Raw genomic sequence first — 15,387 nt, forward strand, 5'->3', positions numbered from 1 at the left:
ATGAGGATCACCAGGGAATTTACCAGAACTATCAATTTCTTGGGTACCACCCCAGAATTACTAAATCAGAGACTCTGAGGAGAGCCCAGTCATCTGTACTTGGTCTCTTCGGATGGTGTCATAGATAGTTGGATTAATTAACTTCTATTCTCATTATTCTCACTCTAGGAGTTCCTTACTCTCTGAAGGTTCATCCTTTCAACAAATATTTATTAAGCACTTAATCTGTTCAAAACATTATTCTCAAAACAGTTTATCAGTGAACTAAAGAGCAATTGTCACTTTCCTGAACTTTTATTCAAGTATGAGGAGACAGATAATAAACAAAATTACAAACAATGTAATGTGTACTCTATCTGGTAGTGTGCTAAGTGTTATAAGGGCCGGGAGGGTGGGAGGAGTGTCATTTTACTCAGGGTGGTCTTCGAAGGAAACACTGATGAGATGACACCTGAGCAGAGATTAGAATAAAGTGTGAAAGTGAGCCTTCAGGACACAGAGGTGAAGACAAGCCTGGTGGCTCTTTAAGTTTGCCCTGCCAACCATCTTTAGTAAGTTAAATTTAAGCTATCCAAACAAGATCTATTATTATTCTGACTCCGTGATATTTAGCCTTGGTTAGATAAAACTGACATAGAAAACTATCATGCTTCAGTTTGTATCCAGGGATTCTATATAACATAACAGAGCCTCTTCAGTTCAACTACTGTTAGTCTCAGAAGACAGTGGCAAGTATGAGGTATCAGTAAACGAAATAAAGGAAAGTGTGCTTTTCAACATAAACTGGAATCCTTTATTTAATGATAGCTAATGCTGTGTTAAATAAAGGCTTTATCCAGCTATAAAAGACATCTATTTATGACTGTGATTTTAATAATGACTTAAATAATATCCATAAGAAAAACAATGGAGTATCTCTTACTTAAAAGCTAAATTTTCTAGACATTTTGAACTTCTCATGGCAGTTGTATTCTGTAATTTAATGGACTTATTTGTATCCTTCTCTTTTCTTTTGTATTACTCTATCTGCTCCCTGAGAGTAGGGACTGTCTGATTTCTCTATGTCTGAGTGGGTGTCGTCTAGGCAGACCCTAGTGGGGGAGGCAGCCAATAAGATCTTATCCCTCAGAGAGAAGAGCATGTGCGAAGACATAAGCAAGAGAAAGCAAAGCTACAGACATGATCAAAAGACACTATGTAAATAGGTGGGTGTGGGTAAACAGTAAATAGTATACAATAGGGTAAATAGGATAAGAGGGTAATCACTATAATAGCGTAGATAGAAAATAAGTGGGTGTGGGTAACTGGCAATAAACTAAATAATTCAAAAAAAAATTTTAACTATTAATACTTTGTAGTGTTTGGAATTTATGCTGAGTTTATACATAGCTGTGAAAAATAAGCTAGTGAGAACAAAATAGTATATTCATGTTATGGATATCATTTCATCAACAGTGTAGAATCATACTAAAGAGGGTGAAAATAGAATTAAAGAAATGATTTAGAATATCTTTGCAGAAATCCAAAAGGGATTGTGAAAATCGAAGTAAATGCATTGGAGGGGAAAAAAGGGAAGAGACTCAAGAAATATTTGGAAGACTCATTGAATAAGCCTGAATCATTAGCCATTGAATAAACTATTAAGTAGGAGAAACATAGTGTGAGCCAGACTTTCTGATTTAAGTAACTAGTGGTAACTAGTTACTTAAATAACTTATTTGGAAACTGTTTATTTAAAGAGAACCCAGGTTTGTTTTTTTTTCTTGTTGCTCTGCCCTTTGTGGCCTTCACCTCAGAGTCCAAGAAGTTGGTAACTGTGTTTCAAGCAGTAGAAGCAGGTAGGGTCAAAGAAGAGTGTGTGTGTGCTCTCCCTTGAAGAAGGTTCCCAGAAGTAGGCTTATTACATATCCACCTGCCCACCATGCCATGACCCCATCTCTCTGCAAGGAAGACTGAGTGTAAAATATCATTTTTATGCTTGCGTTACCAAACCAGGTACATCTGCAGCAAGACAAACACTGAGATGCTGAGATTTGCAGCAAGAAAAGGGTTATTCATAAGGCAGTCAAGCAAGGAGACAGGAAAACAAATCTCAAATCCTCCTCCCTGGAGGTGAAGGGCTTTAGATATTTATGGGATAAAGAAGCAGGGTAGTCTGGGGCATGGGGGTTGTGGAGAAAGGTGACTGGAGATAAGAAAAAGGTGAGGTAATTGTTATTCTGTGGCAGCACAACTGAGCTATATGCTTCTTCATGGGACACATGTTCACAAAATGGTGACCTCAGATGTTCTGAGGGTCGACTTTTTGGCCCTCTGACGTCAAAAGCTCACCATCAGATGCTGGCGCATGCCCAGTGGTCAGTGGTCTCAACCAATCTTAACTGGTTTGAGCTCAAACTGGACTGAGTTGACTCCAAGTTCCTGAAAAAATGACTTGGGCAAACATCTTATTGTTTAGGTTACATGCTGCTTAGAGGATATGCAAATGTTTGTAAAAAGCAATAACAGCCAGCTTAATCAGTGAAGGCAGATTGCAGCTTATTATTCATTAACCAAGTTATCACTTAATGGATCTAACTGATGACTACCCTCAGTTTCACTTGGAAGCCACATGCTTTTGTTTTGCTTTGTTTTGTTTTATTTTGTTTTGAATAAGACGATTAGTCCCAGACCTTCTGAAATAACTACATAAGGTATTAGTTGGACAAATTTTAATAACATGCCTATACCTACATCTCACACCAGACCAATTTTTTTTTGGCCGCAGCACGCAGCTTGCAGGATCTTAGTTCCCCAACTAGGGACTGAACCCATGTCCCCTGCAGTGGAAACGTGGAGTCTTAACCACTGGACCACTGGGAATTCCCCAGACCAATTAAATTGTAATCTCTGAGTCAAGCCCAGGTACCATATTTTTTTAAAGCTCCTGATGTGATAGACTAGTACATAAATTCAAATGAAATATATAAAGATCATGAGGATATATATATTATTTTTAAAAATTAACATTCATGAATAGATTATCATAACTAGTTTAAAAAGTATTATACCCACATATTTATAATTTTAAAATGATTGTTTATCTCTCTCAAAAACAGAAGAATATCTGGTACTGGTATCTAACAACATATTTGCAATTAGGATCATGTTTGGCCAACTTTGATATTAGTTGGATGCTCCAAACACACTGAGTGCTCTTTTTGTGGAAAGCATTAGAGTAGGAAATTTACATATGTTGAAGACATAAAACTCTACTCAAAGACTCTAAAATACTTACAACTCAAAATTTAAAATAGCTTCATTAGCATGCCAATAATTAATATATTAAGGGGGCATGTTTCCATTCAGTTACCTGAACCTAGTGAAATGTAGCAGAATTTAAATCACTCCAAAAGCACCTGACCTGAGAGGGCTACTCGTTGGGTTATTTTAACTACAGCAGAAAGGGTCTAGAAATATACTCTAAGAGGTGGCAGGCAGTGGTAATGGATAGGATCAAAAGACATCAGCAGAAGTGTGCATTCACTACTTTAGGCAACTGGATGTGGGAAGTCTCCAATGAGGAGGGACTGCTAAAGAAAAAAGTACCAAAATGTAACCCATAAAAAAAAGATCTACTAATATAAAGGCACTAAAGCCAGATTACAGTTTTCTTATCTTTATTTTCTCACTTCATTGAAGGAATTAAAAGCAGCAGCAGTGAGGAACAAGAAGAACAAACTACAGTAGACATATTCCTCTGTTCCAAACAATAATTTTCTGAATTAGATCAACCGTGAGCTGGGGATGGGGAAAACCTTTGAATCTAAAGTGATGTTGAAATTTTTATTCATATTTAAGAAGCAAAAATGAAACTGGTTCCTGGGTTAGATTTGAAAACATATAAATGAACTAAAAGAATAAGCAAATAAGGTCCAGAGTGATGGACATGTTTGATGCATTGAAATTACTAAGAAGCAAACAAATGAATTTCCAGAATCATGAACTCTAGAGCAATCATAGCACAACCTTTGTCAAGAGATGAGACTTCCAGACAAATGAGGTGAGGCCTGTTTGTAGAAAGCTGAAACTCTTGAGTTCTTAGACCATTTAAAGTCAAGTGAACCTTTAAGGAGGATGTTATAGGTTGAATTGTGTCCCCTAAAAATTTAAATGTCCTAACCACTAGTACCACAGAAAGTAACCTTATTTGGAGATGGAGTGTGTAGATGTAATCAGATTAAAATGAACTCAATAAGATGGGCCTTAATACAATATGACTTATAAAAAGGGGATATCTGGAGACCAATGGGGAGATATGCAAGAGGACTACTGAGAAATTATAAAAGCTTATGCCCAAATCGACATCTCCTACTTCAAAGAAAAGTAATATGAATGCATCATTTCTAAAATACATATTCTGGCAGAACACCAAATCCTCAATACGCTAAAAAATTGTAAACAGACAGAAAATATCCTGAAGAACAAGAATGACTGGTTTAGGTCAAACCTGACTTGACTTTGGAAGAAAGAATAAATGCAATGAATGTTTTCAGAAAGGGAACTCTCCCCAGGCCATGGACATGGAAATATTAAACAAGCTGCCCAACAGACCCCACAAGATGTTGAAGTTGTGTAACAGTCAGACCACTGGCACTGAATGAATAGGAAATAAGTTCTAACCTGGAGCCCATCCATTCTCATGGATTTATTCCAGAAGACTCTAGACTCGGACTCAAGCTATAGGAAGCAGGAGATAATTATCAGCAACGATCAGTGTGACAATCAAGAACAACTGACACGACAATTGACAATTTAAAGATGGGAACCAATGAGTCATGACTGACCCTGAGGTCCAGCAAATAATGGACATCCTAACCAAGGAGCTTCTCTTGGCACAAATGCAGAACAACTCCAGACACTCAGGGAACACACAAAGAATATATAAAGTATCATGTCATCTGCAAATAGTGACAATTTTCTCTCTTCCCTTCTAATTTGATTGCAATTTCTTTCTTTTTCATGTCAGACTGCTGTGGCTAGAATTTTCAATACTATGTTTAATAGAAGTGGTGAGAATGGACATCCTTTTCTTGTTCCTGAATTTAGAGGAAAGGCTTTCAGCTTCTCATTATTGAGTATGAGGTTGGCCATGGGTCTGTCGTAAATGGCCTTTACTATGTTGAGATATGGTCCTCTATATCCACTTTGATGAGAGTTTTTATTATGAACGGATGTTGAATTTTGTCAAAAGTTTTTGCTGTGTCTACTGAGATGATCAGGTGATTTTTATCCTTCCTATTGTTAATGTGTTGCATCACACTAATTGATTTGTAAGTGCTGAACCATCCCTGTGACCATGGAATAAATCCAACTTGGTCATGGTGTATGATCCTTTTTATATATTGTTGGATTCAGTTTGCTAATATTTTGTTGAGGGCTTTTGCATCTATAGTCACCAAAGATATTGGCCTATAATTTTCTTTTTTTGTAGTGATTTTGTTTAGTTTTTATATCGGGGTAATTGTGGCCTCATAGAATGAATTTGGGGGTGTTCAGTTTTTTGAAATAGTTTGAGAAGGATAGGTATTAGTTCTTCTTTATATGTTTGATAGAATTCCCTTGTGAAGCCATCCGGTCCTGGACTTCTGTTTGCTGGGAGTTTTTGTTTGTTTGTTTTGTTTTTTATTACAAACTCAACAGAGATATGTACGTTATTACCATTTTCTTAATTGTTTTGGGCTTGTTTTTGTAGGTCCTTTTCTTCTCTTGTGTTTCCCACTTAGAGAAGTTCCTTTAGCATTTGTTGTAGAGCTGGTTTGGTGGTGCTGAATTCTCTTAGCTTTTGCTTGTCTGTAAAGCTTTTGATTTCTCCATTGAATTTGAATGAGATCCTTGCCGGGTAGAGTAATCTTGGTTGTAGGTTCTTCCCTTTCATCACTTTAAGTATATCATGCCACTCCCTTCTGGCTTGTAGAGTTTCTGCTGAGAAATCAGCTGTTAACCTTATGGGAGTTCCCTTGTATGTTATTTGTCATTTTTCCCTTGCTGCTTTCAATAATTTTTCTGTCTTTAATTTTTGCCAAGTTGATTACTATGTGTCTTGGCGTGTTTCTCCTTGGGTTTATCCTGTATGGGACTCTCTGCGTTTCCTGGACTTGGGTGGCTATTTCCTTTCCCATGTTAGGGAAGTTTTCAACTATAATCTCTTCAAATATTTTCTCGGTCCTCTCTCTTCTCCTTCTGGGACCCCTATAATGCGAATGTTGTTGCGTTTAATGTTGTCCCAGAGGTCTCTTACACTGTCTTCATTTCTTTTCATTCTTTTTTCTTTACTCTGTTCCACAGCGGTGAATTCCACCATTCTGTCTTCCAGGTCACTTATCCGGTCTTCTGCCTCAGTTATTCTGCTATTGATTCCTTCTAGTGTATTTTTCATTTAAGTTATTTTGTTGTTCATCTCTGTTTGTTTGTTCTTTAATTTTTCTAGGTCTTTGTTAAACATTTCTTGCATCTTCTGGATCTTTGCCTCCATTCTTTTTCCGAGGTCCTGGATCATCTTCACTCTCGTTACTCTGAATTCTTTTTCTGGAAGGTTGCCTATCTCCACTTCATTTAGTTGTTTTTCTGTGGTTTTATCTTGTTCCTTCATCTGGTACATAGCCCTCTGCCTTTTCATCTTGTCTATCTTTCTGTGAATGTGATTTTTGTTCCACAGGCTGCAGGATTGTAGTCCTTCTTGATTCTGCTGTGTGCCCTCTGGTGGATGAGGCTATCTAAGAGGCTTGTGCAAGTTTCTTGATGGGAGGAACTGATGGTGGGTAGAGCTGGTTGTTGCTTTGGTGGGCAGAGCTCAGTAAAACTTTAATCCACTTGTCTGCTGATGGGTGGGGCTGGGTTCCCTCCCTGTTGGTTGTTTGGCCTGAGGCAACCCAACACTGGAGCCTACCCAGGCTCTTTGGTGGGGCTAATGGAAGACTCTGGGAGGGCTCACACCAAGGATTACTTCCCAGAACTTCTGCTGCCAGTGTCCATGTCCTCACGGTGACACACAGCCACCCCCCGCCTCTACAGGGGACCCTCCAACACTAGCAGGTAGGTCTAGTTCAGTCTCCTATGGGGTCACTGCTCCTTCCCCTGGGTCCCGATGAGCACACTATTTTATGTGTTCCCTCCAAGAGTGGAGTCTCTGTTTCCCCCAGTCCTGTCAAATTCCTGCAATCAAATCCCACTAGCCTTCAAAGTCTGATTCTCTAGGAATTCCTCCTCCCGTTGCCAGACCCCCAGATTGGGAAGCCTGACGTGGGGCTCAGAACCTTCACTCCAGTGGGTGGACTTCTGTGGTATAAGTGTTCTCCAGTTTGTGAGTCACCCACCCAGCAGTTATGGGATTTGATTTTATCGTGATTGTGTCCCTCCTACCATCTCATTGTGGCTTCTCCTTTGTCTTTGGATGTGGGGTATCTTTTTTGGTGAGTTCCCGTGTCTTCCTGTTGATGATTGTTCAGCAGTTAGTTGTGATTCTGGTGTTCTTGTAAGAGGGAGTGAGAGCACATCCTTCTACTCTGCCATCTTGAACCAATCTCCATAATTTCTTCAAATGCATTTTTGATCCCCTTCTCTCTCTGTCTTCTAAAATCCCTATAATGTGCATATTGGAATGCTTAATGTTATCCTAGATATCTCTTAAATTGCTTTCACTTTTTAAAAAATTTACTTTTCTTTCTGCTGTTCCGACTGGGTGATTTCCATTAGTGTATCTTTCAGATCACTTTTGCGTTCTTCTGTATCACTTAGTCTGTTATTCATTCCTTCTAATGTGTTTATTTTAGCTACTGAATTATTTATTTTTGATTGGGTCTTTTTTATATTTTCTAGTTCCTTGTTAAAATATCAGTGTTTAGATCAATTATTTTTTTCTAATTCAGTTAACATTTTTATTATCAATGTTTTGAATTCTTTGGTAAATTGTTTATTTATGTTTTATTACTTTTTTCAATGGCTTTCTCTTGTTCTTTCAATTGTGCGTAGTTCTTCTGACTTTTCAGTTCACTTAACTTTGCCTCTATGAATTTACATGAAACAGTTACCTATTGTGGTCTCGAAGGGATGTTCTTAGGTGGGAGCATCCCTATGCAGACTGTGTGTGCCCAATGCTTTTGGTGGGAGAACTGGATTTGATATGGATACTAGTCACATCTTCTCCCAGGGTGTGCTGGCAGCTATCTTATGATGTGAGCATCTTATGACTTGGTTAGGTGAAGGTCAGAAAGTTCTTCCTACACTAGCCATTTCTCAAATTCCTTCAGCTTAAAACATCCAATATGCCAAGGTGCCATATTTTTTTTTAAATACTTTAAAAAAAATTTATTAGTTTATTTATTTTTGGCTGCATTGGGTCTTCATTGCTACGTGCAGGCTTTCTCTAGTTGTGGTGAGCAGGGGCTACTCTTCATTGTGGTGCGCGGGCTTCTCATTGCGGTGGCTTCTCTTGTTGCAGAGCATGGACTCTAGGTGCACGGGCTTCAGTAGTTGTGGCACACAGGCTCACTAGTTGTGGCTCGTGGGCTCTAGAGCACAGGCTCAGTAGTTGTGGCACACGGGCTTAATTACTCTGCGGCATGTGGGATCTTCCTGGACCAGGGTCCATGTCCCCTGCATTGGCAGGCAGATTCTTAACCACTGTGCCACCAGGGAAGTCCAAGGTGCCATATTTTGAGATAGCATGTCCTGAACCCCATGACTGCCAAGAGTACCAACTTTTAATATGAAATTTTCTTATCATTCTTCAGAGAAGAGAAGCCTAGGCCCCCACAGCATAAAGTCCTGTTTGTCTTTCATGTTGTAAAGATCTGATGGCATTAGGTTGGAGAGTGGTGTGTTATCTCTTCATTCTTGTGGGTAATTACCAAAGCACTTTCTTGATACTCTATTCTACCTCTTTACATAATGCCAACTGAATGCTCACATGGTGCCATTTGGTGTGCTTTAAGACAAAAAACAAACAAACAAACAAAAAAACAAAACTCAACCAAGTATAAGGAAAATAGTTGAAGATGGGGAACCACACTTTGGGGAGGCATGAGATGAGGTAATTCAGTTTACAATTCTGCTTTTTTTTCACACCAAACACATTTTAAAAATGACTTCCTAAGTAAAAGTAACCCAATACTTACTTATCTGTAAAAGTGTCACCAATGAAAGAACAAGACAAAAAAAATGGGAGCAGAGATCTGGGTGGTTGCCTCCTCTTCCTGGGTTGTTGATAGGGCTGACACACACAGAACATGTTTAGTCTTTAAACTACTTATTTGAATGCTTAGTTGAAATTTGAGCCATGGTACACCAATTAAAACCTCTGGATTCTAAATTAAATCCTTCAATATTTGTTCTCTAGATCGACAAAGAACTGTTAATTAATCCAATTTAAATGTGTGAACAGTATTTACACCTCTTTGATTGGGTCTGACTTAAGAAATGCCAATGAAAAAGTGACACAGGATCTATAAAAGTAGGTTGAATTAGATGGTATGCTTTTAAAAAGCCTGCAAAGATTTAAGTAGTCTAAATAAAGACAAATATACTACCAAATGATTCAAATTTCAGTAAGAAGCTTAATCTTTCTTCCCATAGAATTAAGATAAAACTTAGTAGAACACAATTATAAACTTGTGCATTTCTAGAAAATACTTTAAGCATATAGATTGGTTTGCTAATGAAATTGCATTTATTGCAATCAAAGAAGAATTATAAAACAAATCACTAAAGTTCTGATTTATCTGAATAAAAAGTAGATATAGAGAACAATCTTTACCTACATATGTATTAATATTATATGCATACAAAGAGAACAAAAATCTATAAATTCAATATATCTACTTCAGATATATAAATAATCATTTAGATTTTTTTAATTTGCCTGATCTACAACACCAGGATTATTACTTGTGTAAATTCTGGTAACCTTCTGCTATGACTAGATAGGCTGATATAAGTTTTGTAAAATTTCTGGTTTTAACTCTTTTCTATTGGCTATTTATGATTGGGAGTAGCTGTTAATCTATATTTCCTCGTGGAGCATAATAAATATGACAGATCAACAAAAGCATCTATCTGTTTAAACTGTATTTTAAAATATAAATGTAAAAGATTATTTTTCAGAGAACCTGATGTTATCCTTGGGAGGAATTGTAAGCTATGTATCATCTTTCTTGGAGTTAATTACATTCATTGTTTGTAGTGGATTAACAATGCCAAATGGAAGAATGTTAATTAGTTGAAGAAGCATTTTTTTCCTTTTCTTCTATTTCAGTTGATTTATCTTTAGTGAATAAGGTTGAAGAAGCCATCTATTTCTTGGGAAATTCTCTTGGGCTTCAACCGAAAACGGTTAAAACATATCTGGAAGAAGAACTAGATAAGTGGGCCAAAATGTAAGTATTATTTCAAAAGCTATCATTCAACATCTCATATAAGAATTTAAAAAATCACACCAGGTTGTCTAATATTTGGAAAGGTGTATAGTAGAATTTTAGAATTTTAGAGCAGAGGGCACCTGAGGGATTGTGTCATTCAATACTGGATGAAGTAACTGAGGATCAGTAAATAAGGTATTATGGCAAGTTAGTGGCAGAATCAATAGTAAAACTTTTGAAATATTTAAAAATTTAAGTTCCTCCCTTGAATTGACACATCTACATCATATGCAATTATTTTATTTTATTTTCTAAATGGTTAACAAGACAGTTAATATTTAGGATTCAATTTAGTGTTTTCATGATTAGTTCTTGGCTAAACTCTACCACACTAATTTTTATAAATAAGAAAATAAAAATTGTTGAGGTGGGGACAGGAGGTTGAGTGGAACAGAAGGTGCTTCCCTCCCCAAACTGAACATGTTTATTGAGAAGATGCTCCATTTGGGCTTAGCTAACCATGCAGGAATCTTAAATTAGGATTCATTTTTTTTCTCCTTCTTTTATGTTCTGCTTTTACTCTTCTGCTTATGAAACCCTTCATACTCTCTGCTTACCTCAGTGCTTACCCTCTTTAATATCAACCTTCTCAACCACTGATTAGCCCTCCCTGAATGTCTATTGCATTAATAATCAGTGCTCTACAATAGGCAGTTTAGAGGTATCTACTTTCATTAGTTTCATATTCTTAGCTATATTGTAAATCCCTTAAGGAAAATAACCTAATCTTATGTACTTCTTATCCTTCCCAGGTGATTACTGATAAAGCTGAAACTGAAAATATTTTAAAATATTTTTAACTATTTAAACATTTTATATTTAAAATATTAAAAATAGTATAACTGTTTTAAATATATTTTTTGACTCTTAGAATCTGAAAAATAGATATGAAGGGGAAGCTAAACCTGAAGGACAGGGAAAAAAAAAATTCAGGAAGATGAAACCAAACCAGATAAGAATTCTGAGCAAGATATTTGGTTCTTTTAGAAACTCAGAATGTCTTTTCCAGCTTTCTATATTCTTCAGGCCAGTGGTCTTTTACATTGGGACCAAAACCTCTTCTATAAAGTTTAGTTTACACTGACTATGCCAATGATTACTACCATGGCTATTAGATAACACTGCAAAGTTTCTTAATTTAAGTGGTTAAGAATGTAAGTTCACAACTCAATGCAAGAATAATAGAGTTTTATATAGTTTATTAGGCCTATTATAACTTTATCTGCATAACATTTATGCATAAATTGAAAAATAAATATCACCACATTTGGAAGCATTTTGCACTAGCAGGCTTTAGTATTTAAAAAATGAGGGTCATAGTTAATAAAAATGGTTAATATTCTTTTTTGGCCTTAACGTAAACGATAGCAAAGAATTAGATTGAATTTGAACTTTGGAGAGTGTCCTTGACTCTTGGATATTCATTCAGCAAGACTGTGCATTTTTATCCTTCAGGTATTTTAAAAAGATGCCGCTCTTCTATCCTATTCATATTCTTATGATTATCCTACTTTATTAAAAGACTGGTTGATTATTCTCAAGACTTGTATTCCAGTTATGTTCCAGGAAAGTGCCTCTCTGTCATAATGCCCTTCTATTGTTGTTACCTTTCAATTTTATATTTTACCTTGTGACAACAGAAAATTACATAATCTTAAACCCTTCTACCTATTTTTCATCAGACAGATGATTTAGCAAGGAGGTGCACTGTAATACTTCAAGCAATGTAAACTAAATTTTAAAAAGACTTCTTCTGAGAAAAAGATTACGTAGCTAGTTTGTTTTATTTAGTCTTTTTGCTGTAAACTGTGGTGGCCCAGTCAACATCATAGCCCTGCCAGCCCGATGTCAGTGGTGTTTGAGGTGCATGATCGCAATCCTGTTTTCCCCTATCCCACCCTTGATCTTTCATCTCAAATGGGTTTGTTCATTACTTTTTGCTCCTAAATATTTAGCTTAAAATTCCACTCTGGCCTTTTCCAGCTAAGGTTGTATTGGGAGGAAAACTTTTCCTCTACCAACTTACATTCTAGTGGCTGGGGGCCTGAGAATTAATTGACAACAGACAGATTAGCAGGATGAAAAGTTTATTTCACATGTGTGCAGAAGCACTCTACAAACAGTGATTCACTGATCAGCCAGAGTAAAGGTTTAAAACCAACTTAACAAAAGGGGCGAGTTTTAGGGCTTCAGTAGGAAAGTATGGAAGGTTCTGTTGGGCTTTTCCATCCTGATGATAATGGGCAGTATCTTTCCAGGCTGGAAGCCCCCCAAGAGGAAGATGGAGGGAAAGTAAATTTGTAACTCTTAGTGCTAAGCGTCATTTTTCTCTGACAGTGGGTGGGTCAATGGCAATGGCATTTTCAGGAGGCCTTCCTTAAGTCTAGATAATGTTTCTTTCTTAGGCTGCTGTTTGTCCACGTGCTTTTAGTTTAAAGTAATCTTCATGCCACTCTGGTGGCCTGTTGGTTCCTTCACTTCCCTTTTTGGCTATTGCTTTTGTTTTTGTACTAAATCTCCCCTGCATATATTTGATTTGCCTCTAGATCCAGGGCCTCCCATTACTGTGGTGAGTTTTATCTGATTATCTGTTCCTCTTCATCTCCTCCAACCCCACTTCTGCCCTACTTCTTAGCTGATACCCAAGCCAGGCCAGTGCCTCCCCCTCTTCTAGACCAGTGAGAGATTTTGAGAAGCACTGAGTCAAAGAGAGCTACACAGTCACTAAATACTCTAATGCACATTGAAATTAATTGCTTAACGGAAAAAAAATAATATTAAAAATTTATAATCTTAACAGTAACATAGAAATTTGAGTGCTCTAAGCAAGATATTACTCTGGGATATTGATATCAAGTCTCTGGCCATCCATGACCTATAATGTAGGACATGCCATTTGGCTCATGGTTTTCATCTTCTATGTCACCATGTTTTATGGCCTATTGTAGACATACTACCTACTTATCTACAAAATAAACCATCACTGGTCATAATGCCATCCAATCTTATAATTCATATGGCTACCATATTTGATTATTTATACTAAAGAAAAGTCAAGGATACAGGCACACTTAGAAATATATTAGGACCCAAATGATTTCTTCTAAAACTTCAAGTTACTTAAGGCAAAACTATGAAAATAAAATACTTACCTTTGTGTTTTTTATAAATGATTATCATTATTTTCCAAAGTCATTTTCAACTGTATGTGATTTCTAAAGTAGGTTAATAACACTTTACTTTGGAGAATATATTATTTGTTTGGTGAAATGATAATATTTAGATAATTTTAATATTCTGAAATAGAAAACTTTTAGGGTAATTTCACTCTTTGATATATAATAATTAGTTATCAGCAAGAAGCTACCATAAACAATAAGAAGCAACAATATCATATGCTTGTTCATTGTGGGTCTGCTAGGATGGATAGGCAATAAACTTAAATAATTTTTGAGAACATTTTAAATTATATATTTTACCAATGGCCCAGATTATTTAAAGGAGAATAACACGGGTTAATATTCATAGTGGTAAAGTTCGGCTAGAAGGGAAAGATACATCAGTCCTAAAGAGCACATTGTAAGTTGAGAAATGTATACTGTGTCCCTAAGATATAATCACTATATCTTAGGTCTTCTGGGTTGTCTTATCTGCTAGATAAATAAATTTCTTTCTTTTTCATAGGAGCAAAAACTTGCCACATTTGTGTTTTTATAGGGATTCTTCTAAGAACTGAGACATACTAGGTAGAATTATTTAAAGAGAAAAATAGCCCACTGAATTACATATTAGGAACAAAAGGCCTGGTTTGCAGACAGTGACTTAACTTACGTGGCAATGTGTGTGCAGAAAAGGTACTGGTAAAGCACATGGGAGAGGTCTGCTCCTGCAGACCTGCAGTGGTTCAATTTATGGGTTTCTTTCTTTAAAAAAAAAAAAAAAAGTATATTGTAAGGGAGGAAAGACTGTTCCCCTACTCTCCTAGATCCATTAGCTGGGTCTATGAAATAAACACAACAGGCAGATTAACAAGAGAAAAGGCATAAATGTACATTTTTAACATTACGTGCATGAGGGCATCACAGGAAAAAAAAAAAAAGTGAATATCCAAAAAAGCAATGAGATTTGAGAGCTTACGTATTGTCTTAATAGGGACAGAGGAGGGGTATATAGGTTACTCTGGGGAAAGTAAACGATTTTTAGGAAGGATGAATGGAACTTTAGAAGAATAGATGGGAAGTGTTATAGCTTGTGACAAAGTTTGTCTGGCTGTGGTGCTGACTTCTAGTCTCCTCTCTTGTGACAAGAGTAAATCTTCTCTGGTTGATGAAACTCCTGTGGAGGGAATTTATGACAACTGAGTCCTTTTTGGAGGCTATGTCTTCAGGCAGATAAGGAGAGTTCAGAGGTATCCTCCCCATGCATTTGCTGTTTTTCAAGTGCATTCTTTTTTATTAATTAATTAATTTTATTTATTTGTTTTTGGCTGTGTTGGGTCTTTGTTGCTGCGCGCGGGCTTTCTCTGGTTGCGGCGAGAGCGGGCTGCTCTTCGTTGCGGTGCGTGGGCTTCTCATTGTGGTGGCTTCTCTCTTGTGGAGCACGGGCTCTAGGCACGCGGGCTTCAGTAGTTGCAGCATCTGAGCTCAACAGTTGTGGCTCGTGGGCTCTAGAGCACAGGCTCAGTAGTTGTGGCGCACGGGCTTAACTGCTCCATGGCATATGGGATCTTCCCAGACCAGGGCTTGAACCCACGTACCCTGCATTGGCAGGAGGATTCTCAACCACTGCGCCACCAGGGAAGCCCTCAAGTGCATTCTTTGTGCTTTGTGCAAAATAATCCTTATGCCAAAGAGGCCAGTTTTAGTGTGGCATATTCTGCCACCCTTCAGTATGAATAAGAAAATACGTGGTATGACATGTGACAGAGCTTTTC

The 15,387-nt window shown here is 37.1% G+C and overlaps 1 protein-coding gene across 1 annotated transcript in view; it reads left to right on the forward strand.

The window, feature by feature from the left end:
• The window catches only part of KYNU (kynureninase), a 95,751-nt gene that overhangs the window by 9,277 nt on the left and 71,087 nt on the right, over nt 1-15,387 (forward strand). The window contains 1 exon segment of the mRNA XM_061199760.1: nt 10,292-10,412. Coding sequence (XP_061055743.1) covers nt 10,292-10,412 — 121 coding nt within the window.

This window comes from Eubalaena glacialis, chromosome 1, assembly GCF_028564815.1.
Source record: "Eubalaena glacialis isolate mEubGla1 chromosome 1, mEubGla1.1.hap2.+ XY, whole genome shotgun sequence".
Classification (NCBI taxonomy): Eukaryota; Metazoa; Chordata; class Mammalia; order Artiodactyla; family Balaenidae; genus Eubalaena; species Eubalaena glacialis.